This window comes from Hypanus sabinus, chromosome 6 (genome assembly GCF_030144855.1).
Source record: "Hypanus sabinus isolate sHypSab1 chromosome 6, sHypSab1.hap1, whole genome shotgun sequence".
NCBI lineage: Eukaryota > Metazoa > Chordata > Chondrichthyes > Myliobatiformes > Dasyatidae > Hypanus > Hypanus sabinus.
In genome coordinates this window covers 179,021,877-179,041,997 of record NC_082711.1, presented here as the reverse complement: position 1 = coordinate 179,041,997, position 20,121 = coordinate 179,021,877, and the positions used below count along the sequence as shown (strand labels likewise).

Genomic DNA, 20,121 nt, shown 5'->3' with positions numbered 1-20,121 from the left:
CTCACTGGGGGACGGTCCCACACACACTCACAGACCCTCACTGCGGTATGGTCCCACAGAAACACACACACTGACCTTCACTGGGGACAGTCCCACACACACACTGACCCTTACTGGGGACAGTCTCACACACACTGACCCTCACGGGGGACAATCCCACACACATACACAGACTGACCCTCACTGGGGGACGGTCCCACACACGCACACTGACCCTCACTGGGGGACAGTCCCAGACACACACTGACCCTCACTGCGGGACAGTCCCACACACACACACAGACCCTCACTGGGGGACAGTCCCACACAAACAGTGACCCTCACTGGGGGACGGTCCCACACATACACAGACTTACCCTCACTGGGGGAACGTCACACACACACACAGACTGACCCTCACTGGGGGAAGGTCACACACACACACACACACACACAGACTGACCCTCACTGGGGGATAGTCCCACACACACACTGACCCTCACTGGGGGACGGTCCTACACACACACACAGACCCTCACTGCGGTATGGTCCCACAGAAACACACACACTGACCTTCACTGGGGACAGTCCCACACACACACTGACCCTTACTGGGGACAGTCTCACACACACTGACCCTCACGGGGGACAATCCCACACACATACACACACTGACCCTCACTGGGGGACGGTCCCACACACGCACACTGACCCTCACTGGGGGACAGTCCCAGACACACACTGACCCTCACTGGGGGACAGTCCCACACACACACACACAGACCCTCACTGGGGGACAGTCCCACACACACACTGACCCTCACTGGGGGACAGTCCCACACACATCCACAGACCCTCACTGGGGGACAGTCCCACAGACACACTGACCCTCACTGGGGGACAGTCCCACACACACATAGATCCTCACTGGGGGACGGTCCCACACACACACACAGTGACCCTCACTGGGGGACGATCCCACACACACTGACCCTCACTGGGGGAAGGTCACACACACACAAACTGATCCTCACTGGGGGAAGGTCACACACACACACACACACTGACCCTCACTGGGGGACGATCCCACACACACTGACCCTCACTGGGGGATGGTCCCACACACACACTCTGACCCTCACTGGGGAACGATCCCACACACACACTGACCCTCACTGGGGGAAGGTCACACACACACACACACTCACACACACACACACACACTGACCCTCACTGGGGGACAGTCACAGACACACAGTGACCCTCTCTGGGGGATGTTCCCACACCCATACTGACCCTCACTGGGGGACAGTCCCAGACACACACTGACCCTCACTGCGGGACAGTCCCACACACACACACAGACCCTCACTGGGGGACAGTCCCACACAAACAGTGACCCTCACTGGGGGACGGTCCCACACATACACAGACTTACCCTCACTGGGGGAACGTCACACACACACACAGACTGACCCTCACTGGGGGAAGGTCACACACACACACAAACACACACACACAGACTGACCCTCACTGGGGGATAGTCCCACACACACACTGACCCTCACTGGGGGACGGTCCTACACACACACACAGACCCTCACTGCGGTATGGTCCCACAGAAACACACACACTGACCTTCACTGGGGACAGTCCCACACACACACTGACCCTTACTGGGGACAGTCTCACACACACTGACCCTCACGGGGGACAATCCCACACACATACACACACTGACCCTCACTGGGGGACGGTCCCACACACGCACACTGACCCTCACTGGGGGACAGTCCCAGACACACACTGACCCTCACTGGGGGACAGTCCCACACACACACACACAGACCCTCACTGGGGGACAGTCCCACACACACACTGACCCTCACTGGGGGACAGTCCCACACACATCCACAGACCCTCACTGGGGGACAGTCCCACAGACACACTGACCCTCACTGGGGGACAGTCCCACACACACATAGATCCTCACTGGGGGACGGTCCCACACACACACACAGTGACCCTCACTGGGGGACGATCCCACACACACTGACCCTCACTGGGGGAAGGTCACACACACACAAACTGATCCTCACTGGGGGAAGGTCACACACACACACACACACTGACCCTCACTGGGGGACGATCCCACACACACTGACCCTCACTGGGGGATGGTCCCACACACACACTCTGACCCTCACTGGGGAACGATCCCACACACACACTGACCCTCACTGGGGGAAGGTCACACACACACACACACTCACACACACACACACACACTGACCCTCACTGGGGGACAGTCACAGACACACAGTGACCCTCTCTGGGGGATGTTCCCACACCCATACTGACCCTCACTGGGGGACGGTCCCACACACACACTGACCCTCACTGGGGGATGTTCCCACACACATACTGACCCTCACTTGGGGACGGTCCCACACACACTGACCCTCACTGGGGGACGATCCCACACACACAGACACACACACTGACCCTCACTGGGCGATTGTCACACACACAGACAGCGACCCTCACTGGGGGACGATCTCCAACGGTACCGTACCCCGGTGTTATACAGTGACTGACCCGTCCCCACCGATACAGTACCCCGGTGTCATACTGGGATGGACCCGTCCCCACGGGTACCGTACCCTGATGTCACACAGTGACATACCCATCCCCACCCGTACTGCACCCCGGTGTGATACAGTGACAGACCCGTCCCCACTGGTACCGTACCCTGGTGTCATACAGTGACAGACCCGTCCCCACCGGTACCGTACCCCGGTGTTACACTGTGACAGACCCATCCTCACCGGTACCGTACCCCGGTGTCACACAGTGACGGACCCGTCCCCACCGGTACCGTGTTTTACGCTGACAGTCTCGTACCCCAGTGATTTACAGTAAGCAGCAGCTTTATTTGTGTGACGTACATTGAAACACAGAGCGAGATGTGTCACCATGTTCCTCGTGTCAGTCGTTGCAAGTCCACTACTCGGTAACCCTCATTCATAGGTGTTTGGAATGTGGGAGGAGACTGAGAACTCCAAGAGCAAACTTCCTCCTGAACGTGGTGGGAATGGAAGTTGGGTGATTGTTGTGTCACGTTACTGTACTGCATTTCGAAGGCAGTCACTGTGTGAAGCAGCCGCTGGGTTCCTCTGCAGAAGGTGAGAGAGGGGGAGAAGCTGAACCTGCACCGTGTCTGGTAGGGCAGTTAGGTTCTATGGATAAGAGACTGGTGTTCCCCACCTACAGATATAGGGACAGAGTCTGGGGAGGGGGCTGGACGTGTAGACCATGGTCTACAGGGAGATAGGGGTTCTCTGTCGGTGGAGAGGGGGCAGCGGAAAAGACCATAATACAGACGAGTAAAGTTTGGACAGTCAGCACATTCAGTCTGCTCTGCCATTCCATAAGGTATTGGAGCCAAGTGAGGCCCTTTGCCCATCATGTCTGTTCCACCATTCCATCATGGCTGATTTAGAATTCCTCTCAACCCCATTCTCCTGCCTTCTCCCAGAACCTTTGATGCTCTGACTAATCAGTCCCTGCTTTAAATATGTCCAATGACTTGACCTTGACATGAATCTGTGGCAATGAGAGATCCACCACCCTCTCGAAAGAAACTCTTCCTCATCTCTGTTCTAAACAAACATACTTCTGTTCTGAAGTGGTGCCTTCTGGTCCTAGACTCCCCCACTATAGGAAACATCCTCTCCACATCCACTCTCTCTGTGATCCTAGACTCCCCCACTATAGGAAACATCCTCTCCACATCCACTCTATCTGTGTCCTCTGGTCCTAGACTCCCCCACTATAGGAAACATCCTCTCCACATCCACTCTATCTGTGGTCCTAGACTCCCCCACTATAGGAAACATCCTCTCCACATCCACTCTCTCTGTGATCCTAGACTCCCCCAGTATAGGAAACATCCTCTCCACATCCACTCTATCTGTGGTCCTAGACTCCCCCAATATAGGAAACATCCTCTCCACATCTACTCTATCCGTGTCCTCTGGTCCTAGACTCCCCCACTATAGGAAACATCCTCTCCATCTGTGGTCCTAGACTCCCCCAATATAGGAAGCATCCTCTCCACACCCACTCTATCTGTGTCCTCTGGTCGTAGACTCCCCCACTACAGGAATCATCCTCTCCACATCCACTCTATCTGTGTCCTCTGGTCCTAGACTAACGCACTATAGGAAGCATCCTCTCCACACCCACTCTATCTGTGTCCTCTCGTCCTAGACTCCCCCACTATAGGAAACATCCTCTCCACATCCACTCTATCTGTGTCTTCTGGTCCTAGACTCCCCCACTATAGGAAGCATCCTCTACACATCTACCCTATCCAGGCCTTTCAGTATTCGATAGGTTTCAATGAGATCCCCCTTCATTCTTCTAAACCTCAGTGACTACTGGCCTGAAACCATCAAATGTGTATATATGTTAACCCCTTCATTTCCAAGATCCTGTTGGTGAACCTCCTCTCCTTTTGTCAGGACTGGTACAGGTGATGAGCGTTTGTGGAGAAGGGTGAGGACTGAGGAACTCCACTTCTGCTCTGTCCTTGGTGAGTGGCTGAAACGGTACTGGTGAATTTGTGGTCACAGTGGATGTTTACTGGCTACTGTGATAAAATCCATGCATGAGGCAGCACCAGTGCAGCTGGGGATGTGAAGGTGAACAAGTAGGGAGTGGTGCCAGGGAAACTTTGGGCTGCTCTACGGGTAGGTGGAGCTGGCAGCCCAGGCCAGTGTGCGAGGTCGTACCTCAGAGAGGTAGAAAATGGAAGGAATTAAAAGTTCTAGAGCCACAAAGTCATATTGCAGCACAATAAAACTCTGGTTGCATCACATATGGAATATCGTGTTCAGTTCTGTTCGCCTCATTATAGGGAGGATGTGGAAGCTGTAGAGAGGGTGCAGAGGAGATTGACCAGGATGCTGCCTGGATTAGAGAGGGTGCAGAGGAGATTGACCAGGATGCTGCCTGGATTAGAGAGGGTGCAGAGGAGATTGACCAGGATGCTGCCTGGATTAGAGAGGATGCAAAGGAGACTAACCGAGTGTGCAGAGGAGATTGACCAGGACGCTGCCTGGATTAGAGAGGGTGCAGAGGAGATTGACCAGGACGCTGCCTGGATTAGAGAGGGTGCAGAGGAGATTGACCAGGATGCTGCCTGGATTAGAGAGGGTGCAGAGGAGATTGACCAGGATGCTGCCTGGATTAGAGAGGGTGCAGAGGAGATTGACCAGGATGCTGCCTGGATTAGAGAGGGTGCAAAGGAGACTGACCAGGATGCAGCCTGGATTAGAGAGTGTGCAGAGGAGATTGACCAGGACGCTGCCTGGATTAGAGAGGGTGCAGAGGAGATTGACCAGGATGCTGCCTGGATTAGAGAGGGTGCAAAGGAGTTTGACCAGGATGCTGCCTGGATTAGAGAGGGTGCAGAGGAGATTGACCAGGATGCTGCCTGGATTAGAGAGGGTGCAGAGGAGATTTACCAGGATGCTGCCTGGATTAGAGAGGGTGCAGAGGAGATTGACCAGGATGCTGCCTGGATTAGAGAGGGTGCAGAGGAGATTTACCAGGATGCTGCCTGGATTAGAGAGGGTGCAGAGGAGATTTACCAGGACGCTGCCTGGATTAGAGAGGGTGCAGAGGAGATTTACCAGGACGCTGCCTGGATTAGAGAGTGTGGTTTATGAGGACAGGTGGAGTGAGCCAGGGCTTTCTCTTTGGAGAGAAAGTGGATAAGAGGTAACTTGATAGAGGTGTACAAGATGGTAAGAGGCATAGACAGAGTGGCATTTGCCCCTGGTTTGCCTCTCTTCCCCCTAGACAGAAACAGCTTAGCTGGCAAGCAGTGTGGTACCATGTAAACAGCTGGTTCTTCACAAACTCAGCTCTGCTCCCTTTCTCACTCTCGCACTCTGCTCACCATGACTCACATCCCCTCCTCAAACATTCATGGAGAGGGACACTCAGCGTTTAACTCACAGAGTTGCTGTTTATCCAGGGTCAGGGTCACTGTGTAACTGTACAAAGTCACTGTTTATTCAGGGTGAGGGTCACTCACAGTGTAACTGTACAAAGTCACTGTTTATTCAGGGTGAGGGTCACTCACTGTGTAACTGTACAAAGTCACTGTTTATTCAGGGTGAGGGTCACTCACAGTGTAACTGTACAAAGTCACTGTTTATTCAGGGTGAGGGTCACTCAGTGTAACTGTACAAAGTCACTGTTTATTCAGGGTGAGGGTCACTGTGTAACTGTACAAAGTCACTGTTTATTCAGGGTGAGGGTCACTCACTGTGAAATTGTACAGTCACTGTTTATTCAGGGTGAGGGTCACTGTGCAACTGTATAAAGTCTCTGTTTATTCAGAGTGAGGGTCACTCACTGTGTAACTGTACAAAGTCACTGTTTATTCAGGGTGAGGGTCACTCACTGTGTAACTGTACAAAGTCACTGTTTATTCAGGGTGAGGGTCACTCACAGTGTAACTGTACAAAGTCACTGTTTATTCAGGGTGAGGGTCACTCACTGTGTAACTGTACAAAGTCACTGTTTATTCAGAGTGAGGGTCACTCACTGTGAAATTGTACAGTCACTGTTTATTCAGGGTGAGGGTCACTCAGTGTAACTGTACAAAGTCACTGTTTATTCAGGGTGAGGGTCACTGTGTAACTGTACAAAGTCACTGTTTATTCAGGGTGAGGGTCACTCACTGTGAAATTGTACAGTCACTGTTTATTCAGGGTGAGGGTCACTGTGCAACTGTATAAAGTCACTGTTTATTCAGAGTGAGGGTCACTCACTGTGTAACTGTACAAAGTCACTGTTTATTCAGGGTGAGGGTCACTCATTGTGTAACTGTACAAAGTGTGTTTATTCAGGGTGAGGGTCACTCACTGTGTAACTGTGGAGTGTCACTGTTTATTCAGGGTGAGGGTCACTCACAGTGTTGTTTTACAAAGTCACTGTCTATTCAGGGTGAGGGTCACTGTGTAACTGTACAAAGTCACTGTTTATTCAGGGTGAGGGTCACTCACTGTGAAATTGTACAGTCACTGTTTATTCAGGGTGAGGGTCACTGTGCAACTGTATAAAGTCACTGTTTATTCAGAGTGAGGGTCACTCACTGTGTAACTGTACAAAGTCACTGTTTATTCAGGGTGAGGGTCACTCACTGTGTAACTGTACAAAGTCACTGTTTATTCAGAGTGAGGGTCACTCACTGTGAAATTGTACAGTCACTGTTTATTCAGGGTGAGGGTCACTCAGTGTAACTGTACAAAGTCACTGTTTATTCAGGGTGAGGGTCACTGTGCAACTGTATAAAGTCACTGTTTATTCAGAGTGAGGGTCACTCACTGTGTAACTGTACAAAGTCACTGTTTATTCAGGGTGAGGGTCACTCATTGTGTAACTGTACAAAGTCTGTTTATTCAGGGTGAGGGTCACTCACTGTGTAACTGTGGAGTGTCACTGTTTATTCAGGGTGAGGGTCACTCACAGTGTTGTTTTACAAAGTCACTGTCTATTCAGGGTGAGGGTCACTGTGTAACTGTACAAAGTCACTGTTTATTCAGGGTGAGGGTCACTCACTGTGAAATTGTACAGTCACTGTTTATTCAGGGTGAGGGTCACTGTGTAACTGTACAAAGTCACTGTTTATTCAGGGTGAGGGTCACTCACTGTGAAATTGTACAGTCACTGTTTATTCAGGGTGAGGGTCACTGTGTAACTGTACAAAGTCACTGTTTATTCAGAGTGAGGGTCACTCACTGTGTAACTGTACAAAGTCACTGTTTATTCAGGGTGAGGGTCACTCACTGTGTAACTGTACAAAGTCTGTTTATTCAGGGTGAGGGTCACTCACTGTGTAACTGTGGAGTGTCACTGTTTATTCAGGTGGAGGGTCTCTGTAACAGTACAGAGTCGCTGTTTATCCAGAATGAGGGTTGCTGTGTAACTGTAGAGAGTCACTTTTTATCCAGGGTGAGGGTCAATGTGCGACTGTACAGAGTCACCGTTAATTCAGGATACTAATAAAAAAATCTGTATATATAGAGTACTGTACAAAAGACATGTGTGTATATATATATATATATATATAGCTAGAGTGCCTAAGACTTTTGCACAGTACTGTAGTAATGGTATATCTAGCACTGTACTGCTGCCACACAAAAAAAAATCATGACATGTGTGAGTGATGATAAACCTTATTCTGATCTGGGTCTTTGTTGTGGACTGAGAGTGGGAAGGGGACAGGGAGAGGGGAATCATAGTTGGGAAAAGGGGAAGGAAGAGGGGAGGGAGCAGAAAGCACCAGAGAGACATTCTGTAATGATCAATAAACCCGTTATTTGGAATCAAAAGACTTTGCCTGGTGTCTCAGTGCTGGGTGTATCTGTAGCTGTGGCACCACCCGCCCCTGGCACTCCTCTTCTGCCACCTGTCCCACACCCCTCCTGCTCCACTCTCAGCATTCCCAACATCCTTCGCTCTTGCCAGATTTACAAACTTGCTCCACTCCACTCTGACAAATACAATACTGAGCAAATGTCTTAGGCACCCTAGCTATGTATACTGAGTGTCCCTAAGACAATACCGTACAAAGTTGACATAAAGTTCGTATACAACATATCGTTAAATATACTTCAGTACAATGCTACTGACACTGTCATAAAGAACATGTACTGGGTGGTAGCACGGTGTTGAGAAGTCTCATAGCCTGGGGGAAGAAGCTATTACCCAGACTCACAGTCCTTGTTCTTATACTGTGGTCAGGAGGTCAAACCAATTGTGGGATGGATGGAGAGGTCCTTCACAATGCTGAGCGCTCTGTGAATGCTGTACTTCTGGTGTATGTTCTGGATTGGTGGTGGAGTGGGAAGAGAGAGACCCCCGATGATTCTCTCAGCAGTCTTCACAATCCATTGCAGGATCTTGCTGTCAGATGCCTTGCGATTCCCAGAGCAGATGGTGATCGAACTGGTCAAGCCACTCTCAGTGGTGATACCGATAGACTGAAGTGAACAGATTGTTATCAGATGATTGAAAATCCTCCTAGTTGACAAGATGGATTCTTGACCTCACAATCCACCTTACTGTCTACCTGCACTGCACTTTCGCTGTAGCTGTTACACTTCATTCTGCATTCTGTTATTGTTTTACCTTGTTCTACCTCAATGCACTGATGTGGTGATCACATCTGCATGGAATGTATGCACGGCGGTGTCGCAGTTACTGTAATGTTTTCCAGCGCCAGAAATCTGGGTTCAAATCCCGCCACTGTCTGTGAGGAGTTTGTACATTCTCCGTGACCACGTGGGTATCCTCCCACATTCCAAAGTTGTCCAGGTTGGGGTTGGTAAGTTGTGGGCATTCTACATGGGTGCCAGAAGCATGGCAAGACTTGTGGGCTGCCCCCAGCACAAGCTCAGATTGTGTAGGTTGATACACAAACAACTCATTTCACTGTACGTTTAATAAAGCTCATCTTTAATCTTTATTAAAGGTGTATAAAGTTCATGCCTTTTAATAAGATGCCACAGCCAAGAAAGACAATACTGCAGGGTACCGTTTCCACATGAAGCCACCCTTCTCTAGCACTTTGATTCATCGTGGTGCTGGTCCAGGATTGGACTATGGCAGGTCTTGTCCTAACACACAGCCAGTCCTTCACTGTACCTTGGTACATGTACTAATAACAAACTATTTCTAATAGATTGCTATGGAGAGAAACTGTTTCTAGACAATTTATCAATATGTAACGTCTTTCCCAAGTCATCCAGTGACAGCAATGTTTTATCCTGAATGGAAGACTCCCCTACTCAAGAAAGGTTCTCAGCAATCTGCTGGCTGCAACCAAGGGTATTGAAGGAGTGCAGGGACAAATCTGAAGGCAAAATACCAGGGGAATGGCAGGATTATCAACAGTGTGGAGGTACAGATGGATGCAGGGTAACATCCGCAGTTGCAGTGTGAGTGATAGGGAGGTTCCGGTGTGCTGACCTTCATTAGTTGGGTGATTGAGTTCAAAAGCTGTTAGGTAATGTCCTGATGAAGGGTCTCATGTGAAACGTCGACTGTTCATTCCTTTCTATAGATGCTGCCTGCCCGGCTGAGCACCTCCAGCATTTTATATGTGTTCCGACGTAAACTTGCAGCTTGATAAAACCCTGGCTAGACCACACTTGGAATATTGTGCTCAGTTCTGGTGGCCTCATTATACGAAGGATGTGGAAGCTTTAGAGAGGGTGCAGAGGAGATTGACTGGGATGCTGTCTGCATTAGAGAGGGTGGCTTATGAAGAACGGCTGAGCGGGCTAGGGTGTTTCTCTTTGGAGCAAAGGAGAATGAGAGGTGACTTGGTAGAGGTGTACAAGATGATAAGAGGCGTAGACTGAGTGGACAGCCAGAGACTTTTTCTTGGGTGGAAATGGCAAATACCAGGGGGCATAATTTTAAGGAGATTAGAGGAAAGTATAGGGGATTAAGTTTTTTACACAGAGTGGGTAGAAAATGCTGCCAAGGGCAGCAGAGGCACATACATTGGGGCTTTAAGAAACTCTCAGATAGGCACATGGATGATATGGAGGCTCTGTGGGAGGGAAGGGTTAGAATGATATTAGGGTAGGTTAAAGATCGGCACAACATTGTGGGCTTAAGGGTAACAGCAAAAAGCGACACACAAAATGCTGGAGGAGCTCAGCAGGTCGGGCAGTTCTATGCAGAGAAATAAACAGTCAAAGTTTCAGGCTGAGACCCTTCATCAGGACCAGAATGGAAGGGGGCAGAGGGGGGTGATTCTGAAGTTGCTTGAGCAGGTGGAAGGAACCTCAGGAGAGAGTGATACTGAGATGTTGATGGGAACTGCCGGAGACTGAAAGGAGATGTGTATTGGCAGAGAGGCGAATTCACACCATTGCGACTGGGCAGGTCAGCAAAGGGTAAGCCCACAGACAGAGTGAGTATAGAGGAGGACAGACTCTTGAAGCAGCATCAATCTTGGCTTGGGGGAGCTGAGGCAATGGAAAAAGAGTCACGATGACCAGTTGCCTGTAACCAAAGAAGGGCAGTGAGCCCGGAAACCGGAGAGGTCCACCTGGAGTCACAGCTAATGTACTAATGGGTTCCAGTCAACAGATTCAGATTCAAATTTCAGATTTTTTTTTATCATATGTACATCAAAAATGACCAACACAGTTTAACAAAGTGCTGTGGCCACACATGCTGGTGCCAACATAGCACGTCCACAACATTCAAGGGAACAACATTAAACAGCTCCCATTCCCACACACACACACAGATGGGCCATCAACTTCAACTCCAGCACAGACCACATTTGGACCTACAAATCTCGGCCCCTGACTCGCAGACATCAGGCCTCCAGCTACAAACACAGAGTTTCTGCAGATGCTGGAAACCCTGAGTAACAGACACAAAATGCTGGAGGAACTCAGCATCTATGGGAATAAATAAACAATTGATGTTTCATCAGGCCTCCAGCTAACTCAGAACTTGCTGACCATGGAACTTTGACCCTCTGGCCTCAACATCAGGACTCGCTCAACCCCTGAGACCCTCCAACCTATGGGGTCACCGACCCACATGCCTCCTTCCCACACAGACCTCCGACCCTAGTGTGTCCACCTGGGAATCGCTGATCTGACCTCTGGGATTGCTGGCCTTTGACTGCGGACCACTCTGACCTGGGCTCCAAGCTCCAGCTCCTGACCCTAACCTCCAATTCCCCCTCATCCTTCACACTTCTCTGGGTTGAAATCCATCAGCCCAGCTCTGCATCCTATAATGTCCCGTTATCACCTACGACAGCCTTCTAAACTGTTTACAACTCCACCAACCTTCATGTCTTCTACTTACTCCCTCACCCGCCTCGGCACCTAAGATGAGAGCGTGCCTGTGTTGTCACCCCTCGTTGCCTCTCACATCCACTCTAATTCCATTCTCGGTAGAGCCCCTCATCCCTGCTCCAGGCCTCTAGCTCCATTCTATTTAAAGATTATTATTTATGTTCCATCTGCCCAGGATCAACACTTAATAAGCTCATCCCGCATCACATCAGACACTCAATATCCAACACTGCCTGTATCCGAGCCAGCTCTCCGAGTGCTAGAGAGTTGATCCGAGTGAGGTCCGGCCTCTGGAGCCTGTTAGCTTTTCTGCAGTTACTGTGAAGGGAGAGTGACGTGGTTTGGTAACGGTGAGATCAAAGGTAATGCAGAACCAGTAGACAAGGGGCTGGGCAGCTTTCTCTGGCTCCCACTGGGTCACGGGTGAGGAACATTCTGGAGCTCAGAGCAGCCACTGCTGACACTCACTTTGTGGGGAAGGACCGCAGTCCAGGCTCCTGCTATCACACACAGAGAGGCCAAGTTTGGAGGGAAAGCCCCTCCAACAATGAAAGGGGTATCGCCTCAGGGGGGCCACAGGAGGGGGAATGGTGCCATGTTCGCTAATGCAAACACACACAAAATGCTGAAAGAACTCAGCAGGTCGGGCAGCATCCGTGGAAGGGAATAAACAGTCGACGTTGCTGTCCGAGACTTTTCATCGGGACTGGAAAGGAAGGCAGAAGAAGCCAGAATAAGGAGGTGGGGGGAGTGGAAAGAGGGCAATCAGACAGGTGAAGGGGAGCAGTACAATCTGACCGGTGATTGGTCAGACCAGGTGAAGGGGAAGGGGAGCAGTACAATCTGACAGGTGATTGGTCAGACCAGGTGAAGGGGAAGGGCAGCAGTACAATCTGACAGGTGATTGGTCAGACAGGTGAAGGGGAAGGGGAGCAGTACAATCTGACAGGTGATTGGTCAGACAGGTGAAGGGGAAGGGGAGCAGTACAATCTGACAGGTGATTGGTCAGACCAGGTGAAGGGGAAGGGCAGCAGTACAATCTGACAGGTGATTGGTCAGACCAGGTGGAAGGTGGGTGTTTATGTTTTTTTTTTGTTTACACTACTGAATGTACCAACTAAGAATGCAAAGATTTTCTGACTTCTTTTCACTTCCTTTCCAGTCCTGGTGAAGGGTCTTTACCCAAAATGTTGACTGTTCCACAGATGCTGCCTGGCCTGCTGAGTTCCTCCAGCATTTTGTGTGAGTTGCTCTGGATTTCCAGCATCTGCAGAATCTCTTTTGTTTATTGAACGTAGCAGGAAAGGTTGTTAAAGGCCAGCACAAGTCTGGGCTTAACATAATGTATAACAGCAGAGAAGCCTTAAACCTTCATAAAGTCATAGGTCTGGCCTTGGTTGGAGTATTTGACTGTTTGAGAGAGTCCAGAGGAGATTGACAAGAATGGTTTCTGGAACAAGGGACTAGCCCACAACTCATTCTGTTTTTCATTGATCTCCTCAGGTCTCACCTCCACAACATAGCAAAATCTATCTGCTACCTCCGTGATAGGCACTCCTACCCTCCAGGTCATCCTTAGGCATCTGCTTAGCCCTGATCAGGGTCACGTAAAGCCATGGGAGCAGCTGCTGGATGGACATATGAGTAGCTGGTGCAGATCACAAGTCCTGGTTATGTGACCACTGACACCAGGCAGACAAAAATCTCTTAAGAGTATTGATGATGGCTGGGGTCACCCGTCTTCTAAAGACACTGCCCGGAAGAAGGCAATGGCAAACCACTTCTGTAGAAATAATTGCCAAGAACAATCATGGTCACAGAAAGATCATGATCACCTACATCGTACGACATGGTGCATAATGAATGAAGGAGCCTCTGTAACACCTCCAACAATCTAGACTGCAGCACTCCAGAGCAGATGAATGCAGAAATTTGCCTGCCTCTGCGAGAAATTCTTGCACACCACAGTTTTACTCCGGTATCTATTCAAGACCCTCCCATAGGTGGGAACATCTCAACAACCTCCTTTCCAGATCTTCTGTGTTTCAGTACATTCACCCACCTCCCAGCCCCATTCTTCTAAACTCAGATCTAAGCACACGTATCTCATTTCTTTGGCTGCTGGTGACTTTGTGCTCTTTTTGCACTGCCAACCTATTTTGTAATTTAGGGTATATTTTATGTGTTGCAATGTCTGCTGGCTCAAAACAGCAGATTTCACAAAATATGTCAGTGACGAAGGGTCTCAGCCCGAAACGTCGACAGTGCTTCTCCCTCTGGATGCTGCCTGGCCTGCTGTGTCCCACCAGCATTTTGTGTGTGTTGTTTAAATTTTCAGCATCTGCAGATTTCCTCGTATTTGCTCAGTGATAGTAAACCTGATTCTGATCGGAAAATCATCTCCTTCCAGGAATTAGACTAATTAATCTCTTTGGACTATTTTGAATGCCAGCATATCTTTTTGTAATTAAGTTCAAAGTTCCAAGTAAATTTATTATCCAATTATCTATATGCTACCATATTCTTCCTTGAGATTAATATTTTGCAGGCATTCCCAGAATAAAAAATGGAATTTTATGAAAAGCTATGCATAAACAGACAATAACTGACAAACATCCTTTGTGTAAAAGAAGATAAATACGCTCGGCATTCAGGATGAAGTAGTAAATTGGATTAAAGATTAGCTTTGTGGGAGAAGCCAGAGAGTGGTAGTAGATGGTTGCCTCTCTGACTACAGGACTGCAGCTGCAGGGGTACATACTGAGCCCATTGTTGTTTATCATCTCTATCAATGATCTGGATGATAATATGGTAAACTGAATCATCAAATCTGTGGATGACACCAAGACTGGGGATGACAAACACAATAACATCTGCAGATGCTGGAACTCCAAGCAACACACACAAGAGTCAAAGCCAATATAAAAGCCAAAGAGAGGGCACTTAATAGAGTAAAGATCAGTGAGAAGTTAGAGGATTGGGAAGCTTTTAAAAACCTACAGAAGGTAACTAAAGAATCATAAAGAAGGAGAAGATAGAAAATGAAAATAAGCTAGCCAATAATATTAAAAGAGGATACCAAAAGTTTCTTCAGATACATAAAGTGTAAAAGAGAGGTGAGAGGGGATATCAGATGGCTGGATAACTTTGCTGGAGAGGTAGTAACAGGGTGCAGCAAAATCGCAGATTAACTGAATAAATATTTTGCATCAGTCTTCACTGTGGAAAACACTTGCAGTATGATGGAAGTTCCAGGAGTCGGGGGGCATGAAGTGTGTTGAGTTACCATAACTAGAGAGAAGGTTCTTGGGACACTGAAAGGTCTGAAGGTAGATAAGTCACCTGGACCAGATGGTGTACACCCCAGAGTTCTGAAAGAGGTTGCTGAAGAGATTGTGGAGGCATTAGTAACGATTCTTCAAAAATCACTAGATTCTAGAATGGTTCTGGAAGACTGGAAAATTGCAAATGTCACTCAACATTTCAAGAAGGAAGAGAGTCAGAAGAAAGAAAACTATTGGCCAGTTGGTCTGACCTCAGTGATTGGGAAGATGCTGGAGTCAATCATTAAGGATGAGGTCTCAGGGTACTTGGAGGCACATCGTAAAATAGACTGTAGTCAGCATGGTTTCCTCAAGGGAAAATCATGCCTGACAATTCTGTTGGAATTCTTTGAAGAAGTGCAAAGGGACTTCAGAGTCCTTGTGCAAGACTCCCACAAGGTTAATTGATAGGTTGAATCTATGCTAAAGAAGGCAAATGCAATGTTGGCATTCAGTTCAAGGGGGATAGAGTATCAAAGCAAGGAGATAATGCTGAGGCTTTATAAGACACTGGTTAGGCTGCACTTGGAGTATTGTCAACAGACTTGGGCCCTTAACTCAGAAAGGATGTGCTATCTTTGGAGAGAGTCCAGAGGAGATTCACGAGGATGATTCCGGGAATGAAGGGATTAACATATGAGGATTGTTTGGCAGCTTTGGGCCTGTACTCACTGGAATTTAGAAGAATGTGTGAGGTGGGGGGAATCTCATTGAAACCTATCAAATGTTGAAAGGTCTAGAAAAGAAGGATGTGGAGAGGATGCTTCCTATGGTGGGGGTGTCCAGAACTAGAGGGCGCAGCCTTAAAATTGAGGGGTGACCCTTTAGAACAGAGGCAAGGAGGGTTGTTTTATTATCCAGAGAGTAGTGAATCTGTGGACGTCAAGTCCATGGGTATGTTTAAAGCAAAAATTGGGTCAGGGTTAGTAAGCTGTGGGCCTGCCTGCTGGCACTGCCCCCAGCACACCTTCAGACTGTGTTGGACACTGATGCAAACCATACATTTTGTTGTATACTGTGTGTCAATGTACATTTGATAAATAAAGCTAACCTTTAAGTTTAAGATCTTTAATCTTTATCAACAGAACTGTCATCAGTTGTTGTTGGTGACGTGTTTCCACACCCTCTCAGGCTCCATGCACCAAAGTGATTCCGGAATCCACTCCGGCTTGGATCCTTTCCCAGAACGTAACCATTTTTCTTTCTCTTTCTTGTCTTTTCAGCCTGGAGGGCAGATGACCGAGCAGAATGGAATGGAAGGCAGCGGACCCCCACATTTCAGGACAGAACTAGACCCCTTCCACTCTGCACGAGGCAAGGAGGGACATCCCTTCCCTTTCAAACCTCCTCCCACTCAGAACCTTGTCATTCATTTGAATCTTCTTAGGTCTTGTGCATTTTGAATTTTCCCAGTCCTCCCAGGTAGATAAAAACAAGGATGTGATGCTGAGGCTTGATAAAGTCAGACCACACTTGGAGTGTTGTAAGCAGTTTTTATCTAAGAAAGGATGTGTTGACATTGGAGAAGGTCCAGAGGACGTACGTGAGAATGATCCCAGGGATGAAAAGGTTAATATATGAGGTGTGTTTGATGGTTCTGGGACTGTACTCAATGGAGTTTAGAAGAACGAGAGAGAATCTCATTGAAAGGCCAAGATAGAATAGATGCTGAGAAGTTGTTTTCTATATTGCAGGAGTCTAGAACCTGAGGGCACAGCTGCAGAATACAAGGATATCCTTTTAGAACAGAAATGAGGAGGAATTTCTTTAATCTGTGGAATTCATTACCACAGACGGCTGTGGAGACCAAGTCATTGGGTATATTTAAAGTGGAGTTTGATCGGTTCTTGATTAGTCAGGAAGACCCACTGATTGTCTGTTGCTGCAGATTCCAGCATTTGCAGCCTCTCCTGTCTCCACACCATTTCCACCACCCGGCAGTGTTTCTGCATAAACGTCCCCCTGGTCCTACTCTCACTGCACAAGAACATTTTCCTCCCACCTTCCCTCCTATCAACACGAGTTTCAGAATCTGGGCCTACTTCAGGCGGAGTTGAGGAGGATTTCCATCTTTATGTGAATCTCTAGATCCTCTCCCCGTGACAGCAGGAGAGAGTTACCGGGTTTCTTTAAGGTATCAAAGGAGGGAACTAATGACCCTATTCGGCCTTTTGAGCCCTACCTAGCAACCCACCTATTTACCACTAGTCTAATCACAGGACAACTTACAATGACCAGTTGTAACCAGAGCACCTGGAGGAAACCCACGTGCACCCAGGAAGAAATGTACAAACTTCCTTACAGAGGGCACTGGAATTGAACTCCGAACTCCACACCTTGAAGTGTAATAGTTCTGCGTTCACCGTTATGCTACCATGGTGCTAGTGGAGTGGTGGATGTGGAGATGGAGTACAGAGGCTGATTAGATCAGCCAGGACCTCAGGACACAGCATCCTCGAGGATCCCTGCTGTTAATGTTGTCACCAGCACCTGGACTATGTTGTGAGTGAGGTTCCTTTCTCACCAGCCTGCAGCTCAAGCGATGTCCCTCTCTCCACAGGGAAGGAGGGGACTGCACAGTGGAATGTGCCGTCCCCGGCTCCACACAAAAACCCGCCGGCAGCAGTCAGCCTGGCTCACCTGCCTATCACCGCCGTTACCAAGTCCGGCGAGAAGTTCGCTGCGGAGGTGTTGAGTAGCACCACTCCCCGCTCGGAGTCCCTCGCTCAGCCGGCTTTGAGCAAACCCCAGACAGACTGTGTCAGCCAGATGGCACCACAGACAGGTGAGTGACCCCGGGGCGGGACAATCGCTGCGTTTAGATTAGATTAGCTGTAAGTACATCGAGGCGAAAGTGTAACACAGTGCAGAATAGTGTTATAGTTACACAACTGGTGGCGAGGTGGCATCAGCGCTGGACTCCGGGGCGTGAGGTCCCGAGTTCGAATCTGGCCGGCTCCCTTGCACGCATCCGTGTTGGGTTGAGTGTCGAGCTAACAACTCAACCTTGTAAAAAAAAAGCCTGGAGAGGGATGGGCTCCCCCAGGTTTCTGATGTCCAATACACGCCATACGATGAGCAATCACCAAAAGATCGGTGCAAAAATCTTGTCATGTCGGTGTCCTGACGACTCCACCAGGAGTTAAGGACGCGTGCACACACACACACACACACACACATGTACATCGAAACACAGAGTGAAATGTATCCTTTACGTCAACAAACAAAACAGTCAGAGAATGTTCTGGGGGTAGCCACATGCTTCACCAACACAACTTGCTGATCCTAACCTGTATGGCTTTGGAATGTGGGAGGAAACCAGGGGACCCAGAGAGTCAAGGGGAGAGCGTACAAACTCCTTAGAGACAGCGGCTGCAATAGAACCCAAGTCACTGGCGCTAGAAAGTGTTGCACTAATTGCCATGCCACCATGTGCTCAACCCACGGGCCGGTACCTCAGTGGCACAGAGGACAGGTACACTGCCTCACAGGGCCAGAGGCCCAGGCTCAATCACGTTCTCCCTGTCTCTCACCTCCTGTCTGTAATTGATTTGTTATTGGTCTATGTACTGAGATACAGTGAAAATCTGTGTGGAATTCAGACTGATCCTCCCACACACTGTAAGTACATCAAGGCGAAAGTGTAACAGAGCGTTACAGTTCCAGGGAAAGTGCAGTGCAGGTGCAAGGGACTCTCTCAGGTAGATTGGGAGAGCAAGTTTATCTTGGTTGTGTAAAGTCTGTAGAATCTTGTCTTGAGCCTGGTGGGATGCGCTTTCAGGCTTTTCTGCCCAATGGGAGAAAGAAGAGAGAATACCCAGTGTGTGTCGGGACCTTTAGCTATACTGGATGCTTTAGAGGGAGAAGTAGACTGCGTTGTCCGGGGGTGGGGAAGCACCATCAATAACTCACTCTGAGACGTAAAAATGTTGGTGAGCAGAACATCTGGGGGCATGTCCAGACAGGCACACGTAGTTCACCACAGGTGGGGAAGCTGGTTTGTGTAAGACTAAGCTGTGTCCACAACTCCGTGCAGCTTCTCACAGCCACTTGCAGAGCAGTTGCTGTATCAAGCCACAGTGCACTCGGACAGGATGCCATCTATGGTGAGGGTCACTGGGCCTAAGGAATTAGAGGTGTTGGCAGTGGCGTCCAATTGGAAATATTATTGGAGATGTTTACAGCCAGGAACCTGAAGCTCTCGTACACAGATACAGACAGTTGTGTACTCCACCCTCCTTCCCAAAGTCAATGACCGCTCTTGTGTTTTGCTGACACAAGTCCAGGCTAGTGATCACCCCTTTTATATTTCTGAATACCACCCTTGTATTTATTTACCTGTTTAGAGTGACAGTGTGCAATAGGCTCTTCCAAGCCTTCAAGCAAGCTGCTGACTTAACCCTGGCCTAATCACGGGACAATTTACAGTAACTAACTAACTTACTAACCAGTACGAGCTTCAAGCAAGCTGCTGATTTAACCCTGGCCTAATCATGGGACCAGTTACATTGACTAACTGACCAGTACGTTTTCGGACCTTGAGAGGAAACCTATGCAGTTTACGGGGAGGACATACAAACAGAAAATGCTGGAGTTGAACTCCAAACTCTGATGCCCTGAGCTGTAATAGTGTCATGCTAACCACTACGTTCCTGAGCTACTTTCCGATATCCTTGTTTCTGTAGCAGTGCCGTCCATGGCTGACACTGCAACGTCACCACCCTGCCGGGTCAGAAGGTTCTATACCCTGGAAGGCTGAACTGCCTGTCACACACAACCTTCAGAATCAGGTTAAATATCACTGGTATATGTCATGAAATCTGTTGTTATGCAACAGTACAGTGTGATACATAATCTTAAAAACTATAAATTACAATAAGAATATATATAGTAGTGCAAAAGAGAG

At 48.7% G+C, this 20,121-nt stretch overlaps 1 protein-coding gene across 1 annotated transcript in view; it reads left to right on the top strand.

The window, feature by feature from the left end:
* The window catches only part of LOC132395221 (smoothelin-like protein 2), a 101,528-nt gene that overhangs the window by 68,440 nt on the left and 12,967 nt on the right, over window positions 1-20,121 (top strand). Inside the window, 2 exon segments of the mRNA XM_059971508.1 lie at window positions 16,439-16,529; window positions 17,776-18,000. Of these exon segments, the coding sequence (XP_059827491.1) occupies window positions 16,439-16,529; window positions 17,776-18,000 (316 nt within the window).